The sequence below is a fragment of the Gigantopelta aegis genome, chromosome 7 (genome assembly GCF_016097555.1).
Source record: "Gigantopelta aegis isolate Gae_Host chromosome 7, Gae_host_genome, whole genome shotgun sequence".
Classification (NCBI taxonomy): domain Eukaryota; kingdom Metazoa; phylum Mollusca; class Gastropoda; order Neomphalida; family Peltospiridae; genus Gigantopelta; species Gigantopelta aegis.
The window spans coordinates 4,964,032-4,982,579 of NC_054705.1; the positions used below are offsets into that span (position 1 = coordinate 4,964,032).

General features: G+C 37.1%; 1 protein-coding gene across 1 annotated transcript; it reads left to right on the top strand.

The window, feature by feature from the left end:
* The first annotated feature begins 5,955 nt into the window (after positions 1 to 5,955).
* LOC121377810 (kelch-like protein 5) lies at positions 5,956 to 7,539 on the top strand. Its single transcript, XM_041505910.1, has one exon. It carries the CDS (start codon positions 5,956 to 5,958, stop codon positions 7,537 to 7,539), a length of 1,584 nt encoding a protein of 527 aa, XP_041361844.1.
* The last annotated feature ends 11,009 nt before the right edge of the window (positions 7,540 to 18,548 follow it).

An 18,548-nucleotide genomic window follows, 5' to 3' on the forward strand; every position in this document is an offset into this window, starting at 1 on the left:
CCTAAGCCCAGACCTTTCACCCATTGACCAGATGTGGGGCATCATAGGACGACACTATTGAAAACGTCAAATTGACAAGCACCACCCTTGTTGCCTATCTGTGTCTTCCCCGGACCTACAACACTATCCTGGTTATATATTTTTTTAATGTCAATCCCTTGTCCCACGAGTGCTTGTGTTTTACCATTAATTAATATTGCAATAAAAATAATACATCCTTGTTATATTGTGGTATATCTCAATATCCCCTACATATTTGTAACATTATATATATATATACATGATTCTGATCACGAGTTACAGTTGAGATTTGTTTTAAAAATAGACATCGTATATCATCCATTAAAGATTTTTGTAGGATATCTCCTGCGATATTCTCCTGGGAGATATCACTTCTTTTGTTACGTCACTGTGTATGTTTCAGCGCTAAACCTATCATTAGTGACGTCAAACCACCGTCGTTTTGCTAGTTAACGAGTCTACCACTACCAAATAAAGTGACGTTCATCCCAAATTACTGACATTGTTTACAATTGTCGCAAATGAAAAGAATGATAATGGATGTTAAAAATAATACACCACTCGTGCCTTGTGATATGATAATTTATCAGCACACAATGATAAAACTATAGAAAATCCTCGTCAAGCCTCGGATTTCATACTTTTATCAAATCGTGCTGATAACTTATAACATCACAAGCCACTTGGAAGTCTCCCTCTCTCTCTCTCTCTCTGTATGTATGTATGTATGTATGTATGTGTGTATGCATGCATATGTGTGTGTGTGTGTGTGTGTGTGTGTGTGTGTGTGTGTGGTGTGTGTATATAGACTCATATCATATAATAAATCTCGTTACCATCTTTATTTTTCATAGAAACTCTAATAATTTTCAGGATACCAATTGTAACATGCATCTTTGGCTTCAACATACTGTACGGCTAACATAACCATTCCACAAATATGTTGCTATATTTCATCATCTGTACGTTTTGTCGTAGACACTGTCATATACAAATATAAATTGGGACTTTGTCAAATAACTAAGCAATTGTGAATTCCTTTAGTGGTCTAACACTATTAACATATAGATTTAAGTTTTCAACTTACCTTGCTGGCGACAGGTCAGAACAGAACAGAACTCGGAGACTGGTGAAGATAATGTAACACGAAATTGTTGCTACTATTATATGTTCCTGGTGTGAGTTTTTAATTAAGTACATCAGATGTGATCTCAGATTAACAACTTGAAGTTTACACTGTTAACGGATGTAACCCGGACAAATAGAACATCTGATAACTATCCTTCTTTGAAAACTTGTAAATGGACTTAACACGTGTAGGTGTACACGCGATTCTCAATACTCCCTAACACACACACACACACACACACACACACACACACACACACACACTCTCTCTCTGTCTGTCTCTCTCTCTCTCTCTCTCTCTCTCTCTCTCTCTCTCTCTCTCTCTCTCTCTCTCTCTCTCTCTCTCTCTCTCTCTCTCTCTTCTCAACAACAATAAATAATAAAACAAATAATAATAAAATTTAAATAAATAAATAAACAACCTTAGACGCCAACTTAATATTAACATTTGCAACTACTTCATAAATCAGCGATGTTCACATACTTTTTAAAATAGATAATAGTTAATCCTATAACGATATGCTGTATGCAATAGACATATATGTAAACCTCTGAATGCTGCATCCCATTCCAAAAATCCTAGATACCTGCTTGAGAAGCAAAATGAGGCCAGAACACTAGGATGATGACAGAGAACGTTTGGACCATGGACAATGATGTCCTAAAGAAAAATATCTTATTTTTGTTTTATTTGGAGTATGACTTCTCTCTGAAACCACATGTCAAAATTACCAAATGTTTAACCTCCAATAGCCGGTGGTTAATAAATCGATGTGTCCTAGTGGTGTCGTTAAACAAAACAAACTTTATCCTTTTGTGTTTGTTTTATTTGTAAAAAAAAGGCTCTACTTTTCAAAAAAATACTATAATTTAAAAATAATACAACATAAAAATTAAAATAAATAAATAACATAACATAAAAATAAACACGGGATAGTCTCTTAACACATTAAAATATATGTCTGCGACATGTGTGGACTGGTGATTTTTAGTGTTCTCGGCATTCTACTAAATGATATCAGCACATCTATATAACACATGTATATAACACATGGAATATATGTCGGCTAATGTAAATTCACACAAATCGATCAGTGTGATAATGAACATGACCGAATTATCTGTATAAGGGTAACCGGCATCGGTGGCGTCGTGGTTAGGCCATCGGTCTACATGCTGGTAGGTACTGGGCTCGAATCCCAGTCGAGGCATGGGATTTTTAATCCAGATACCGACTCCAAACCCTGAATGAGTGCTCCGCAAGTCTCAGTGGGTAGGTGTAAACCACTTGCACCGACCAGTGATCCATAACTGGTTCAACAAAGGCCATGGTTTGTGCTATCCTGCCTGTGGGAAGCGCTTATAAAAGATCCCTTGCTGCTAATCGGAAAGAGTAGTCCATGTAGTGGCGACAACGGGTTTCCTCTCAAAATCTGTGTGGTCCTTAACCATATGTCTGACGCCATATAACCGTAATGTGTTGAGTGCGTCGTTAAATAAAACATTTCTTTCTTGTATAAAGGTACGGCATACTTGACGTTACTACAGTCCTACCGTAACGAGAGAAAAAAAAACACATAATGAAAGAAAAAAAAAACTAAAAGAAGAAAAGTCTTAGAAAAAATAGAGGAAGAATAAAAGAGAAAAGAGAAGAAAGGTTGAAACGGTAGCGGAAACATACACCCGTACAAACACACAGCCACACACGCACGTACGTGCGTACGTACACACATGCGCACATACACACACGCTCGCTCTTCTATATTTTTTTGTCAGTGACTGAAACTCTTCCATTTATGTGACGGAACTATTTATGTTCAGCAATGGGTTGTTGCATAGTTAACATTGACTTATTCTTTAATTTCCAGTTGATGCTTTCGGTTTATAAAAACCGATATGAAGAAAAGTTTAATTTAACACAAAGGAAAGAAATGGTTAGTTGACAGCGAAGTCGAGCTGGTCTCCCCCCCCCCCCCCCCCCCCCCCCCCCCCCCCCCCCCCCCCCTCTCTCTCTCTCTCTCTCTCTCTCTCTCTCTCTCTCTCTCTCTCTCTCTCTGCTCTCTCTCTCTCTCTGCTCTGTCTCTCTCTCTGTCTATCTCGTCTCTCTGTCTGTCCTCCCCATGCTCTCTCTCTGTCTCTCTCTCTCTCTCTCTCTCTCTCTCTCTCTCTCTCTCTCTCTCTCTCTCTCTCTCTCTCTCTCTCTCTCTCTCTCTCTCTCTCTCTCTCTCTCTCTCCTCTCTCTCTCTCTCTCTCTCTCTCTCTCTCTCTCTCTCTCTCTCTCTCTCTCTCTCTCTGTTTGTAGACTTCATTTATATAATTATATCTTATTATGGCCACTACTACTACTACACTTACTACTACTACTGCTACTACTACTACTGCTACTACTACTACTACTACTACTACTACTACTACTACTACTACAACTAGTTTATCATAATGTTACTGTTAATACTACAATTACAACAACAAGTACTTTTACACTTACTAGTACTGCTACTACTACTACTTGTTCGGGGTTTTTTTAATGACACCACTATAGTACATTGACACTCACGTCACGATCTGCTTAACAAGGAAGCTTAAAAGCTAGCAAAGAGCGGTTCTAGAGCTGATCATGGGAGAGGTGTGTGAACCACCTGAATTATTTTCCGTGTGTCTGTTGGGTCCCCTCGTTTATTGTTTTAAACCAGACTAAATATGGCGTAGTTGGTTTATAGTCTGTAGGCAGCAGGGATGCATACATAACCATTACGCAACCAGCTCACCCGCTGACTCGACAATGTTTGGAACAACCCTAGCAACAAGGTCACACTATCTTGATCGACATTTCTAACAACTGGGACACAAGTCTCGTGACGGCCATTTTGTCATGTGTTAACTCTCTATCTTTTGTTTGCAGTACAGGTAAGTACTTTATTTTTTGCTACAAATTCCGAGGACACGATTAACAAATGAATTACGTTATAAACCCTGAGTGTACGTTGTTGGTAAATACATGTAAATGCTAAATATGTGTATACTCTGTATTAAATAACACACGTAATTGACATTGTAAACATACACACACTGGCGAGTTTACTGTTGACGGTGTCAGTCTAAGGCCCAACACACACCGAATTAGGCGAATAAGAGGACAAGCTCTATACCGAAGGGGATTTGTTTGTTGTTCGTTTTGTGTGGATTAAACAAAATATATTATTGTTGTTGTTATTTTTTGTTGTTGGCACACATCCAAAACAAATACATGTTAAGGGTTTCATGTTAATGTTTTTTAACAAAACAACTTTCAGGAACTTTCAGTATGATAACCAATTTAAACATGGAAAATAAGGTACGGCTAGTTTGGCCGCGATACTGATTAATTTTCAGAGGATTCTGATATTTGAAGACAGTAACTAGAAAAGATCGTGGCACGCCAAACCACCCGAACGCTCCACTCTCTCGTACAAGTTCTGTTTATTAAATATATAAAGACACTACTCCCAAGTAGTGCATATAAAAGATACCTTGCTATTAATGAAAAAACAAATGTAGCGGGTTTCCTTTTTGAGATTACATGTCAAAATTACCTAATGTTTGACATCCAATAGGCGGTGATTAATAAATCAATGTGCTCTGGTGGTGCCGTTAAACAAAACAAACTGTTTTAAACTGTCACAAGTGTGTTGTGAATAAAATTACATATAAAATCAGTGTTCCTGTTTAGAATATCAGTGACTGACTTTGACTAAAACATATTATATAGTACATGTTAAAACAAAAATGATTGGAAACACGCAATTGAACTTCCGAGGTCCTCTAATAATTCAACATATATATGTATTTACAATATCGGCGACTGCAACTTTTATTAAGCAGCATTCTTAAAAAAAGTAAACATAAGAGAGACAAAAACCAAAGACAATTACAATAATTTATTTTCTGCTAAGAAGGCCAAACATTAGTGAAAACAGATACTTGATAATAAAGTATGCATTGACAATATTATTGACAGACAGGTTCCACACAATTTATTTCTTAAATATTTCTATTTATTTAACGTGTTTCTAGACATAATAATACATTTGTGAGTGTTACTATTTCGAGCTGATTGCAGATTAACTGGTACAAAACGTATTTAAATAATATAAGATAGGTTTTATTTGAGGATCATACAGTTTACATTCAAATAGTAATTATAACTGTCCCCATATTTTTATTTCCATTATCCACATTTTCAAGATGGATCCATAATAAGTTCCCATCTGTGTAAATCAGCATTTAGAGTAATATGAGTGCTAGTTTGTAAAATATATTTCTTTAGATTTCCACATCAGTGGAATAAACACACCTTGAAACTCACAGATGTTACATATTTGTTTTAAATGACTGGTATATTAAAGTCTCTGTTTTGTGGGATAGTGCATATAAACTATTCCTTGCGTCTAATGGGAAGATGTAGCGATTTTCCTCTAAGGCATATGTGCCAGCATTAATTTATGAAATGTTTGACATACACTAGCCGATGATTTATTAAGCGATGTGCTCTAGCGTTGCCGTTAAGCAAAATAAACTTTGAAATCGTTACCAGTTAGTAATGATCACATCAGCTATGGGATAAGCTATTCTTCTATATATATAGAGTAGATGATGTCACCATATCGCAGATGAAACACAACGGATCGAGTTCGGTCCATTCCGTTCTGGTTCTGTCCACATATTACCAACACTCTATATCGCTTACAACTTTTTCCAAGCATACAATAATAACGGTAACGAATGTTAAATATCTGTTTATTCCATTTCAGTTAATTTTTCTACACAATGGAGGATGCTCAAGCACAACTACTTGTAAACATTCAAAACGATATTGCCAGCGGTACGTTCAATGACATCCAAATTATATGTAAGGACGGAAAAACAACCGGAAGCCGCATCGTACTGGCAGGAATGTCATCATATTTCCGGGCTATGTTGACTTCCGATATGACAGAGAGTCAGACGGGCGTCTTGAACCTTCCCACGGTGTCGTTGTCGGTGTTGCAAGACGTCATCAAAATGTATTTGTGTGGAATTAACCTAGTGAATGAAAACAACTGTGTGGAGGTATTAGATGTTGCAGAGATGATGCAACTTCAATACATCAAAAAACTCTGTAACATCTACCTGAGGGAAGGTCTGGTATTAACTGTAGAAAACTGTTTAAATTGGTGGAGAATTTTCAAATTGTACCATTTTCTTAATTTGTCCAACCGAGCATTTTGCTATTTGGCTGAAACGTTTGTTGATTTTGTTCAAACAGAAAATGTAGTTCAGCTGTCAAAGGAAGAATTTCTGCAAATCATTTCAAGAGATGATTTAAAATGTAAAGAAAACATCATACTGAAAGGTGCCATGAAGTGGATTGTGCATAATAATCCGGATCACGATGACGTCAAAACTATTTTTGAAAAGATTCGTCTAGATATTGTTGACTCACAGTTTCTGATTAATGAAGTGATATTTTCAGATATTGTTTGTAAAAACAAATCTGTTCAGGAAATGATACAAAAATCACTAAATTTACTTAATCAACGCACAGCCTACTCAAGGTTCAGTTCTCAAAGACATGATGTGTTTGTTCTCCATCAAAACAACAAGTCACTTCTGTCTTGCTTCACGTCAGATGGCAAGTGGGAAGACGTCCCACCAGCCCCAGTAGATCCTGGAGACTTTTATTCTGCAGCAAGTGCGGATGGCAAGATTTATATCACTGGTGGTAGTATCAAGAAGAAATGTACATTACTTTATGACACCATTACTAGAATGTGGGCAGTTGGTCCAGACCTCACACACGAACGTTACTACCACTGTATGGCCACAGCTAACTCTAAAGTGTACTCGATAGGTGGCAGATATTATAACACAATAGAAGTAATGAACGAGTGTGAGAGGGACTGGCAGGTTGTTGGAGATTTGGGGTTTAGACGAGACCACACTTTCCCTGTTACAATTGGTCAGAACATTCTCGTCATGGGAGGAAGGGCAGGCTCAACCGGGACAGATGTTATCCAGTGTTTCAACACCACAACTCAGGCGGTCAGTCAGCTGAACACAAAGTTACCTTGTAGCTCTAAGTCATTAAGAGGCTTTGTTCACCTCCCAGATATTTATCTGTTAGACTACGACGGCCACGTGGTGCACCTCCAGGTCACCAACACAGATGCAGAAATCCAGATTGAGATTAAATCCACAGCGGAATGGAAATCTCTTTCTTATTGTTTTGGTGTAACACACCGAGATGGAAGCTTGCTGTGTTTTACAAAAGACGGAATTAGCAACTTTAACCTCGCTGAAGGTAAACAAGAACAGAATACATTCCCCAAGCCACTTAAAGCTGGTGTGGTATACAACGCATTTACAATGTGATCTTTCATTACATTCAGAATTATAACACGCCTTGTGTTCTATAAAAAGCTTAGTACAACAAACGGAACTACGGAACCCAGTATAAGGATTGTTCATTAACCTCGGTGAGGCACCTGCCCTTGTGTTCAGAGACAAGCTTGGTATAACAATCGAAATTTCCAAACACAGTGTAAGGATTGCTCATTAACCTCGGTGAGGCACCTGCCCTTGTGTTCAGGATAGAATCGAACAGAATAAAATAGAGCAGAATATACGTGTAACGACATCCCAGCACATTGTGTTCAGAGACAAGCTTAGTATAACAAACAAAACTTCTGAACATAGTATAAAGATTGTTTATTAATCCTTTGGAGTATAAGGATTGTTCATTAATATCAGTAAAACATCTCGCATTGTGTTCATAGACAAACTTATTATAACGAACAAAACTACTGAACGCAGTATTAGGATTGTTTATATCATAGACAGATTTGTACTGACAACAAAACGAACTGCTAAACAAAATGCATGGACTGTTCATTATTCTCAATATGATAACTTTCTTGGTGTTCTGTGAAAAGCTTAGTAGTAGGCCCGTATCATCGATGTGTTAAGTGTGTGTATGTGCAGGTATGTGTGTGTGTGGGGGGGGGGGGGGCACAATAGCTAATGGTGTGCGCTAAGTCAGTGTTTATCTTCATTCATATAGAAGAAAACAACGTGTACACTTTTGTCCTTAAAAGAAGAACCCTCCCCCTCCCCCAACCCATCCCCTGGTCTGTAGTAATAGAAACAAAACTACTATACAAACTGAAATGACTGTTCATTAATATCCAGTGTGCATGCATTTTCCTTTTGGTCAACGGTAGCGATATTACGAGAAAAAAAACCACTTGCTACATTGAACTGCATGTGTAATTGATTTGTAATGTAGGGTTAGTACCTCTACTATTGATATATGGATGGCGAATTTGGCAAATGAAAGTAGATATGTTCTCAAATAATTAATTTTACTGGATGTCCAGTGGAGAGAACATGCACTATATTAGGTAGCACATTTCCCTGAGGAGTGATGGGCCGTGGGGTCAATTGCCCCCAGTTTACAGATTTGCTAATGTCTGTCTGACGGGTTAGTATACAACTGGCAAGGTATAGCGCTTGTTTTGTTTTTTTATGTATATCAGTCTGCCTTTTGATTTGTGTTGTAGGGAGAATTTGGGAACTTTGAAAAAGTGGCCTCTTAAGACTTATACTAGCTAATGACCCCTAGAAATGCAGTATAATTGGGGTTTAAATTTCTCCACAATTGATTTTTTAAAGCAGCATAGCGAAACTTTGGTAACCCTCTCGTCCAATGGATATATGCCAGTGGCGTGGCCATGATGTTGAGCACTTGCCAATATTTTTTTTACTTGTTTTAAAAATATTTCTCTTGCCAAATTCATTTTATCTTGGAAAGTGTGATGGAAACATTGTCAACCCAGTCTTGACCTTATAACCACAATATCCAGACAACTATCTTTTAGATAATTAGTTTATAGAAAACGACAATAAATGCTATTATCTGCCTGAATGAGGACTGCCATTCTAGTGTGCTAACACTCTGGCAAAAACAGATATACATGAAATAATATATCTACCAAGGAACTGTAAATATTGATTTATTAATCATCGGCTATTGAATGTCAAACATTTGGTAATTTTGACATATTGTTATATAGTAAACCTGGTACATTTTGTTTCCCATTAGCAGCAAGGGATCTTTTTATGTGCGGGTACTTTCTTACAGATAGGATAACACACACTACTGTCCTTGATATACATGTGCTCACATATATTTTAGGTTAATATACTTTACTTTAATAGTAGCAAAAATGGGTCATCTTGACCTTGTGTTGACTTCGTGACCCGTAAATGGCATTTCTAAATGTGCAAACCGGTTTTATTTTAATCAGTAATGTGTAAATAACCATTTTCAGAGTGTTGTCAGAGTTTAACATTTTGGTTTATCAGAACTACTGTTTTTCATATTGGTCTCCTAACTACATATGAACTATGTTGTGATTTGAGACTGTTGCCATCTGTATATAAAACATAAAAAATCAAATAATAGCCAAAACTTTGGCTTTAAATATTTGAGCAGGACAATAGTACACAAAGTCTAAATATTATAGTTTATTGCATACACGTTTACTATATTATAATATTATTAAACTCACATTTATAACCCTTTATTGCCCGATTACACAAGTGGAATACATATACACACTTCGATCACTCCACTTTCGATCTCTCAATCTGAAGCGACGATCCCGGCCGAGTTGCTGTACAGACTAGTAATAACGACCTTCAAACACTCAAACTTCGAAAACTCTATAAAATCGATATCTCGACCTAATTCTTTGGTTCCGCCATAAAGAGTATGCACCTCTAAAACTCGACGTGTGTGGATTGATCAAACTGTTGTTGCCGATAGTATTTTATAGACGAATGTATTGTCAAACAGTGTAAGCTTCTACGAACAAAATATTTTGAGGCCAAAAAAATGTTTCTATTTATTATTTATTTAATAATATATTAATAACAAGAATTGTAAATTACACAGTTGTAACTGAAATATTCTGAATAATTATATTTTACAATATATCTCTACTCTTATATCGCAGAATGTATCTATATTGTTAATACACTTATCTCTATAATGTAATATCATGTACTGTATTTGTATTTGTATTCATATAGGTATCAAGCAATGCACTCCTATTATTTGTACCCTTCTGTTAACCATCTTGTCAAAATCAGAATATGTATGTTCCTCAGCCGTTGTCATAAAGTTCTATTCTGTCAATCATGTCAATGAAGCGAAGCGCACCTGTCTCGGGTGGTTTTGGCTGTCGATGATTATAGTGATAATTACAGAATAATAGATCGCCGACTAAGCAGAACGAAATGATCCTGTGTTTGGTAGTCCGTGTTCGTCCGTGGTGGAGAGCCTCGCTACGCCATACTAAAATTACAGGCATAGTCTGGTTAATTTCAAAGAGCATTTGTAATAATTGTTAACGCAGTTTTTTGCTCTCAGAGGCGTGAATCGTGTCAAACTTTAACTGTTCTATTTATGTATCAGTTAATGTTTATCAATTACCAGTCATTTACATGTAGCTATGTTAACAATTCATACATCATAGATCGACCAAACTATGTCAACGTTACTTTCTGTTACTTATATATGTATGTAAATGCCTTCTTTTTTCTGTCAATAAATACATGTAGCCTATGTTTAAGCATTGGTCTTAAAGTCGCTGACCCTGTTTCAGCCCGTGAAAATGGATATAAATTTGTATAAGTCTACAAACATTTTTTTAATTATTTATTTAATGTTTTTTAATTTTTTTTATAAAAGTGTCATCTGTCATGGATTTATAAAATGGCAATATAGTAGACTTGCCCATCTTGCATGTTTCAATATGTTGACTTACCCATACAATTCTAGTAGAAATGTCTCTAATAGTTTTGTTGTTTGTGAAGTGGTACCCTGTATCTAAGTTCTTAACCTGTGTCGACAATATGATTTTCATGGCATCCTCTCCTATGACGTGAACAACATTAGTCCACACCTCGCCAATATCATATATTAGGAATAAATGTAATGCGTTATGCTCACCAGAAAAATCTCCGTTTCTTTTAAATTTCATTTATACTTAATGTTCTCAGTTAGTCCGTATCTGTATGTCCAACGTGATGACTCCACCAACCTGTATTTGTATGGATCATCTCACTCTGTTTGAGACAATCATGTTTTTAATAAACAGAAATAAAACTACCTCCTCTCGGTGGACCCAAACGTTTGTGCAAAACGAACAGAAAGAACAATGAAAAACGGGATATGCTGCATTTTGAAGTTTGTTCTGTCTAGCTTCTCTATATCTCTCCCAAAGTTATCAAAGGGTCAACAAAACAATTTAACCAACTTTTTTTTTTTTTAAACAAACCTGAAACAAAACTCCAATTCATATTAATTATTGCACGAGTTTATAAAAAACGACAACAACAAAAAAACCCACTTTGTGTTGTTTAACGACACCACTGGAGCACATTGATTAGTATTAATCATCGGCTATTGGATGTCAAACATTTGGTAATTCTGACACGTAGTCGGAGGAGGAAACCCGCTACGTTTTTCATAATGCAGCAAGGGATATTTTATATGCACCATCCCACAGACAGGATAGCACATACCACGGCCTTTGATATACCAGTTGTGGTGCACTGGCTGGAACGAGAAATAGCCCAATAGGCCCACCGACGAGGATCGATCCCAAGTGAGGATTATTTTGCATAGTAATATAACCCAATAATGTTTTTATTTAGGTGAACTGAAACGCACCAGATCTGATCGGTTAAGTGGTCAGGATTAATTATGCCAGTGGGTGTCCGGGGGTATGTCCCAAGGGCTCACAATGCTAGTGATATCTAGAGGATCTGGGGTCATGCTCCCCCGTGCAACTTTTAAAATTGAATGACTATAAATACCTTTTCTTGGCATCTGAATCATAAAATCAGTTATTTTTAAACTAGTGTTCGGTATTCGGTCTGAAATTTGTATTCGAATAGTTTATGGAAATCATGAGCGAATACTAAATATACAACAGTTGACGCATCAAACTAACTGGGTTGTCTATAGTTTGAGTTGTGCGTGTAGTTTAATTGGTGTCACGGGTAGTGCAGGCGTTTTAAGCTGTATCCTAACCGGACGCGAGCGATTATTTTAGAAATCATTGATTTCCATTGCCGTATCTTAACCGCACGCGTGCGACGCGACGCAATGGAAATCGATGACTTCTAATATAATCGCTCGCATCGCTAACGGCCTGTTAGAATAGTGCTTTAACGATTACACCATGCCAACTATATGGTATTACCTGGACAACGTGTTTGGTATTAGTGTTATCAATAAGGAAAACTTGCCCATGAACGACAGACCGAAAATGCAGACCCAGAGAGACCGAAGGAGAAATGGAGGGGAGACCCAAGGAAGGAAGGAAGGAAATGTTTTATTTAACGACGCACTCAACACAGTTATGTACGATTATATGGCGTCAGACATATGGTTAAGGACCTCACAGATATTGAGAGAGAAAACCCGCTGTGGCCACTCCATGGGCTACTCCATGGGCTACTCTTTTCGATTAGCAGCAAGGGATCTTTTTTATACACCATCCCATAGACAGGATAGCACATACCACGGTTTTTGATGTACCAGTCGTGGTGCACTGGCTGGAGCGAGAAATAGCGTTATGGGCCCACTGACGGGAATCGATCCCAAACCGACCGCACATCAAGCGAGCGCTGTACCACTGGACCCAAAGAGGACAGCTGTTCATTATCTTGGAGTTCTCAGTCGCAGTGTCAACTCAATCGAGATACCTAGGTGACATTCACCCAATAGCTGAGACTTATATATTATCTGTATCACTATGTTGTTAACTTGTTAATCATGGTTCATGTTGGAAAGAAACATAAGAAACTACATCACCAACTTGTGACTTCTGTTCCGTCATTTACATTCGTCAGAAAATAAGAACAAGGAAAAACTACACTGTGCTACTAGTATTGAAATATTCGCTCGTCATTTCCATCGAATATTCGAATACCATTTTCAGACCGAATACCGAACACTAATATATAACTTGTTTAGAAATAGCAGGTGATGATGTTCAAAATAATATGTGTCTAAGCTTGCCTCAACAATTACAAAACAGACATATAACAGACATGTGAATGTCAACATAAATAGAACGTATAATAAAGAAAGAAGGAAGGAGGGAAATCTTTTATTTAACGACGCACTCGACACATTTTATATACGGTTATATTGCGTCAGACATATGGTTAAGGACCGCACAGATATTGAGAGAGGAAGCCCGCTGTCGCCACTTCATGGGCTACCATTTTCGATTATCAGCAAGGGATCCTTTTTATATGCGCCATCCCACAGACAGGATAGTACATACCACAGCCTTTGTTACACCAGTTGTGGAGCACTGACTGGAACGAGAAATAGCCCAATGGGCCCACCGACGGGGATCGATCCCAAACCAACCGCGCATCAAGCGAGCGCTTTACCACTGGCTACGTCCCGACCCTAAAGAAAGAACGAATGCAGGTGACAAGAAAGAAACCCAGAGAGGAATAAACCAAATGGCTTGGCTGAGTTAAGAAATACAAACATATAGAAAGTAAACAGTTTCACGATTCCTTTTCCCAGGCCTAAAAATAATATAAAATATCAGCTATTATAAAATCCATGATCGTAGTGTTGAGGATGATGACAGCGTTGGTGATGATGATGTTGGTGATGATGACAGCGTTGGTGATGATGACAGCGTTGGTGATGATGATGTTGGTGATGATGACAGCGTTGGTGATGATGATGTTGGTGATGATGACAGCGTTGGTGATGATGCTGTTGGTGATGATGATGTTGGTGATGATAATGTTGGTGATGATGATGTTGGTGATGCTAATTCTCGCTCACGGGTTCTTTACCCCACAGTCACAAACTCTGTTTGATATTAGTTACTGTGCCAATATACATAAGACACAGTGTCACCCCTACCCCCCCCCTCCCCCACCCCCACCCCTCCCACGTATCCATTTAAAAAATATAGTTTAAGACGTGTTGCCTTTCTTAGTTTAAGACGTGTTGTTACCTGTTCTGACACCATCTCCAGCGATTACTTCCCCCGTGACGCCACCCTCCGTGTCTCCAACCTCCGTGATATCGTCCACAGGACGAGTACCAAAGAAAGCTTCATGTTCCGTGACTGTCGACTATAGTGACAAAAAGGACAAAAGGGTGTCTTCATTTATAGACTGATATTGAAGTGACAGACGTACGTCAGCGAAACATACATTACCTAACCTGAACGCATGTTGGTATTTGTCGCATGTCAATGAACACGAAATCGATGGAGTTGGCAATACAGTAATACGTGGGTTTGTGCGCATGTTTTTCTCGAGTTTGGTGCCCGTTCAAACTTTGAACAGACACATCCACGTACACTCCCAGATTATTAATGTGTCACGTAAATGTAATATTATTTTAATTAGTTGATGAATTTAACATGAAAAAAAATGTATGTGATAGGCGTATTTACCAATTTATTTATTTTGTTTAACGACACCACTAGAGCACATTGATATATTAATCATCGGCTATTGGATGTCAAACATTTAGTAATTCTGACTCGTTGTCAACAGAGGAAACCCGCTACCTTTTCGTAATGCAACAAAGGATCTTTTATATGTACTTTTATATGTACTTTTATATGTACTTTTATATATACTTGTATATGTACTTGTATATGTACTTTTATATGTACTTTTATATGTACTTTTATTTATCAAGAACCTATTCGGGAAAATAATATAGAAAATATATTACCATATATATCATACAAATGATTATGGCATACAGAAAACAACGTCCACCGTTTCTTTCAGTGTGAAAATTACGAGAAAAGAAATTCTGTTTTAAACGCCCCACCCTCCGAAAAAAAAAAAAAAAAAAAAAAAAAAAAAATCCACTAAAAAGCCTACTAAAAACAACACACCACTCAATACAACTTTAAATCAAATTAATGCACTATTTCAAATTTCAATATGGCGGCTATTTTTCAAGATGACCGTAATACAATTCAGCCGATGCCCAGTATTGATGTATATATTAATTAACAGAACTGTCCGATTTTGCTCCTGTCAGTGTTTTTTTGGGTTTTTTAATACATGTTTAACTTGAAGACCGAAAACAGTGAATGTTCTGGGTTTTTCTAGATTAAAAATAAAATGGCGTCAATGGCACAAGAAAGTTCACATCTTTCCAGTTTTCATATACAAGTTTGTTAAAATACAACGTAGGACACAATGGGATCGTTGCACGGGTAAATAACATTGTTTTAGATTTATTTGAGTTAAATTTCACAAACCATTGCTTAGCCCATTTAATACCGCTATTTCTAAATAGCTGGATAGTCTCAACTTCAATTTAGAGTGAGGTATCTTCTGCAATTAGACGTAAATGTGATTTTGTATTTATTTATTTTTACAATGTGATTAATATAGATTGGATATTAAAAAACAAAACCCAAGAACATCTTCACGTATATGGCACATCTCGGATACACATCCTTGATATGTTTGTGTCAACTCGAAAACCAAGTTAGTAGTTTGCTCGTAAAATCGATATAAATTGGTGCAGGTCAGTGGTGTTGATTTTGTTGATTTGTCGCCTTTCGAGTTCAGAGCATGTGCTATCCGACTACAAATCGCTTATTCACCTAATATATTGATCGATATCCTGAAGAGTAGAAACAAGAAATTGCGTCTTAAGACACATTTATGGCACGTTATTGGAAAATGAGTAAATAGCCACAAAAGTTAAACTGTGTTTCCAACACAACACGATAAAGTCATGTACAAACGTTGAGCTTAGTGTATGGAGCCATTGCGAAAAAAATCGTACTCTAACCTATGTGTTGGAAATCCCATTAGACAGAGAGAAAGAAGGACAGTCACGAAGCCTACAGTTCCCCCGGTTCGATCAGTGGAATTCTAATAACAGTGGGGTGTTATTTGTATTTAACAAGTAAACGTTCAAGATTACAAAATGAAGGTTACCAGAATAAACTCTGCTTATGCCCGAAATACTAAACAGATATATTAATCAACAATAGCAAACTAAGATGTTGTTTGACGTCACGTGGAATGATAATCATTCTAGCCACGTAGTGTATAAGTGTGCATTCATTACTTATGATTTATGTATAAATTTTAGACCAATCCGACCTTTCGTTTCAGAGATATAGGTCATCAAATCTTGAGTTTTCGTTTGAATGTGGCAACTAAGAGGATTTCTTTGCATACACATTTTGAGTGTCCGTACTGTTTATTTGGATATGCAATGGACATGACGTCCCAGTTCGTTGAACACGGTTTGGACATATTATGTTTGTTTTTTAAGGAGTTAAGAACACTCGTCACACTCCGACGAAAACTTGGAAACAAGGATAATAAACACCCCAAAGCAACATCAGGCGCGTATGCGGAGGGTGGTTTCGGGGGTCGAACTCCCCACTCCCTGTTCAAAGAGAATTATATTGGTTTTTAGTATCTTAAGAAACCTAATTATATAACCAAATATTTTCAAATATGGTTTCATCCAAGACTATACATGTATGGTGTGATTAACTTTGCTAGTATTGAGATAAATAGTCCATCTTGTGATGTTACATGTTGTATTTTGGGGGTTTTGGGTTGGATTATGTTATGCATTCTACTTAGTTCAAATCAAGATTTTTGTTTTTTATTTAAATCAAAGTATGGCTTTCACACATCACGAGTTGACATAAAAATCGTATTCGGAAAAACACCATGAAATGGTCTATTTATTATATACATATTTCCTCATTTTTGACAATATCTTTCGCTTGTTGTGAATATCTTTCGCTTATCCTATCGAAAACACGTAACGTCATAATATATTTCTTCCTGTGGAACTTTGCCAGAAAATTTACTTTACCATAGACTTTTAAAAAGAAATTTGATTAAAATTTATCTTTATTAACATTTATTTAACAATACTGCGTGCAAACATACCTGACAAAGCGATCCTCTAAAAACTCCCACAAAAACAAAACGAGTCGAATGCCGTTAAATTCTTACACTTACACTCGATGACACTACATTGTGTCATCATTATTTAGCTTCGTATTCAATTCGTTTTAGATATTTTATCGTTATTGCACTTCGTATCCCTTTTTTATAGGTACAGTTGTTTAAATTACATTTTTTTATTTTTCAAATACGATCAGATGCATTGGCAATCATCAAATTTAAATACGAAGAACCGAGACAAAGGGAGATAATTTAATCATGCACTTTTACAAAAAAGTAAATACGACTTCTATATTTTCACTGTAGCTAAAATACAGTGAAAATATGACTTTTTACCGGATATGACTTTTATGGTTTCCGTAGATCTATATATTTCATTGCTATGTATATAATAAACTGTTTTATTTAACGACACACTCAACAAGTTTTATTTACGGTTATATGGCGTTTTATATATTAAATGATGGGTGTTTGTTTTTGAGGTCAGTATCAATTTCTTCGGTACGTAAAAAGTGATATTTTCCTCAATGACGGTCAATAATTGATTTTTAAAAAAGTATTAACGGTTGCATTATGGCGGCGGCTATAAACAGTGAATCTTATAGAATGAATATTCGTGAACACTCCGCCAGATTCAGTTAGATGTTCGAAGTTGTCAGCCACGAGTCGCGGTCTCACACCTGGTGCATCTTGTCGCAATCGATATAACTGACTGACGAAACTGTATTCTGGAGTAATCAATAGTCGCACACGCAGAGGCGGATCTAAGGGTGGGGGGGGGGACGGGGGGCAGGGGCCCGGGCCCCCAGATAGTTATAATTTTATTATATATTAATTTTCATTTGTTTTACGATCCCCCTCCAAACCTCCCCCAAAGTTCCCTCGGCATTCCACCTCATGTCACCACCCCCACCCCCACCACCCCATCCCGACCCCAAATGGATTTTCTGGATCCGTCACTGGCACCTATGAACAAGCAGTTTAGTTAACACGTGTAACCGAAAAGAAATAAAACAAATATTATTTACTTAAATAGTTGGTCTTTTGCCGTATATAACATATTATTTGTTATCAATATTTTCTGCTGAATTCATTTACCAAAGAGATCGGCCTCGGTAGCGTCGTGGTTAAGCCATCGGTCTACAGGCTGGTAGGTACTGGTTTCGGATCCCAGTCGAGGCATGGGCGTTTTAATTCAGATACCAACTCCAAACTCTGAGTGAGTGCTCCGCAAGACTCAATGGGTAGGTGTAAAACCACTTGTACTGATCAGTGATCCATAACTGGTTCAACAAAGGCCATGGTTTGTGCTTTAGTTTCCATTTATTGCAATATTGTGAAAAAAGTATTTATAG

Excerpts from the sequence above, each read along its gene's own strand:
- LOC121377810 (XM_041505910.1), top strand. The coding sequence starts at position 5,956 with ATGGAGGATGCTCAAGCACAACTACTTGTAAACATTCAAAACGATATT.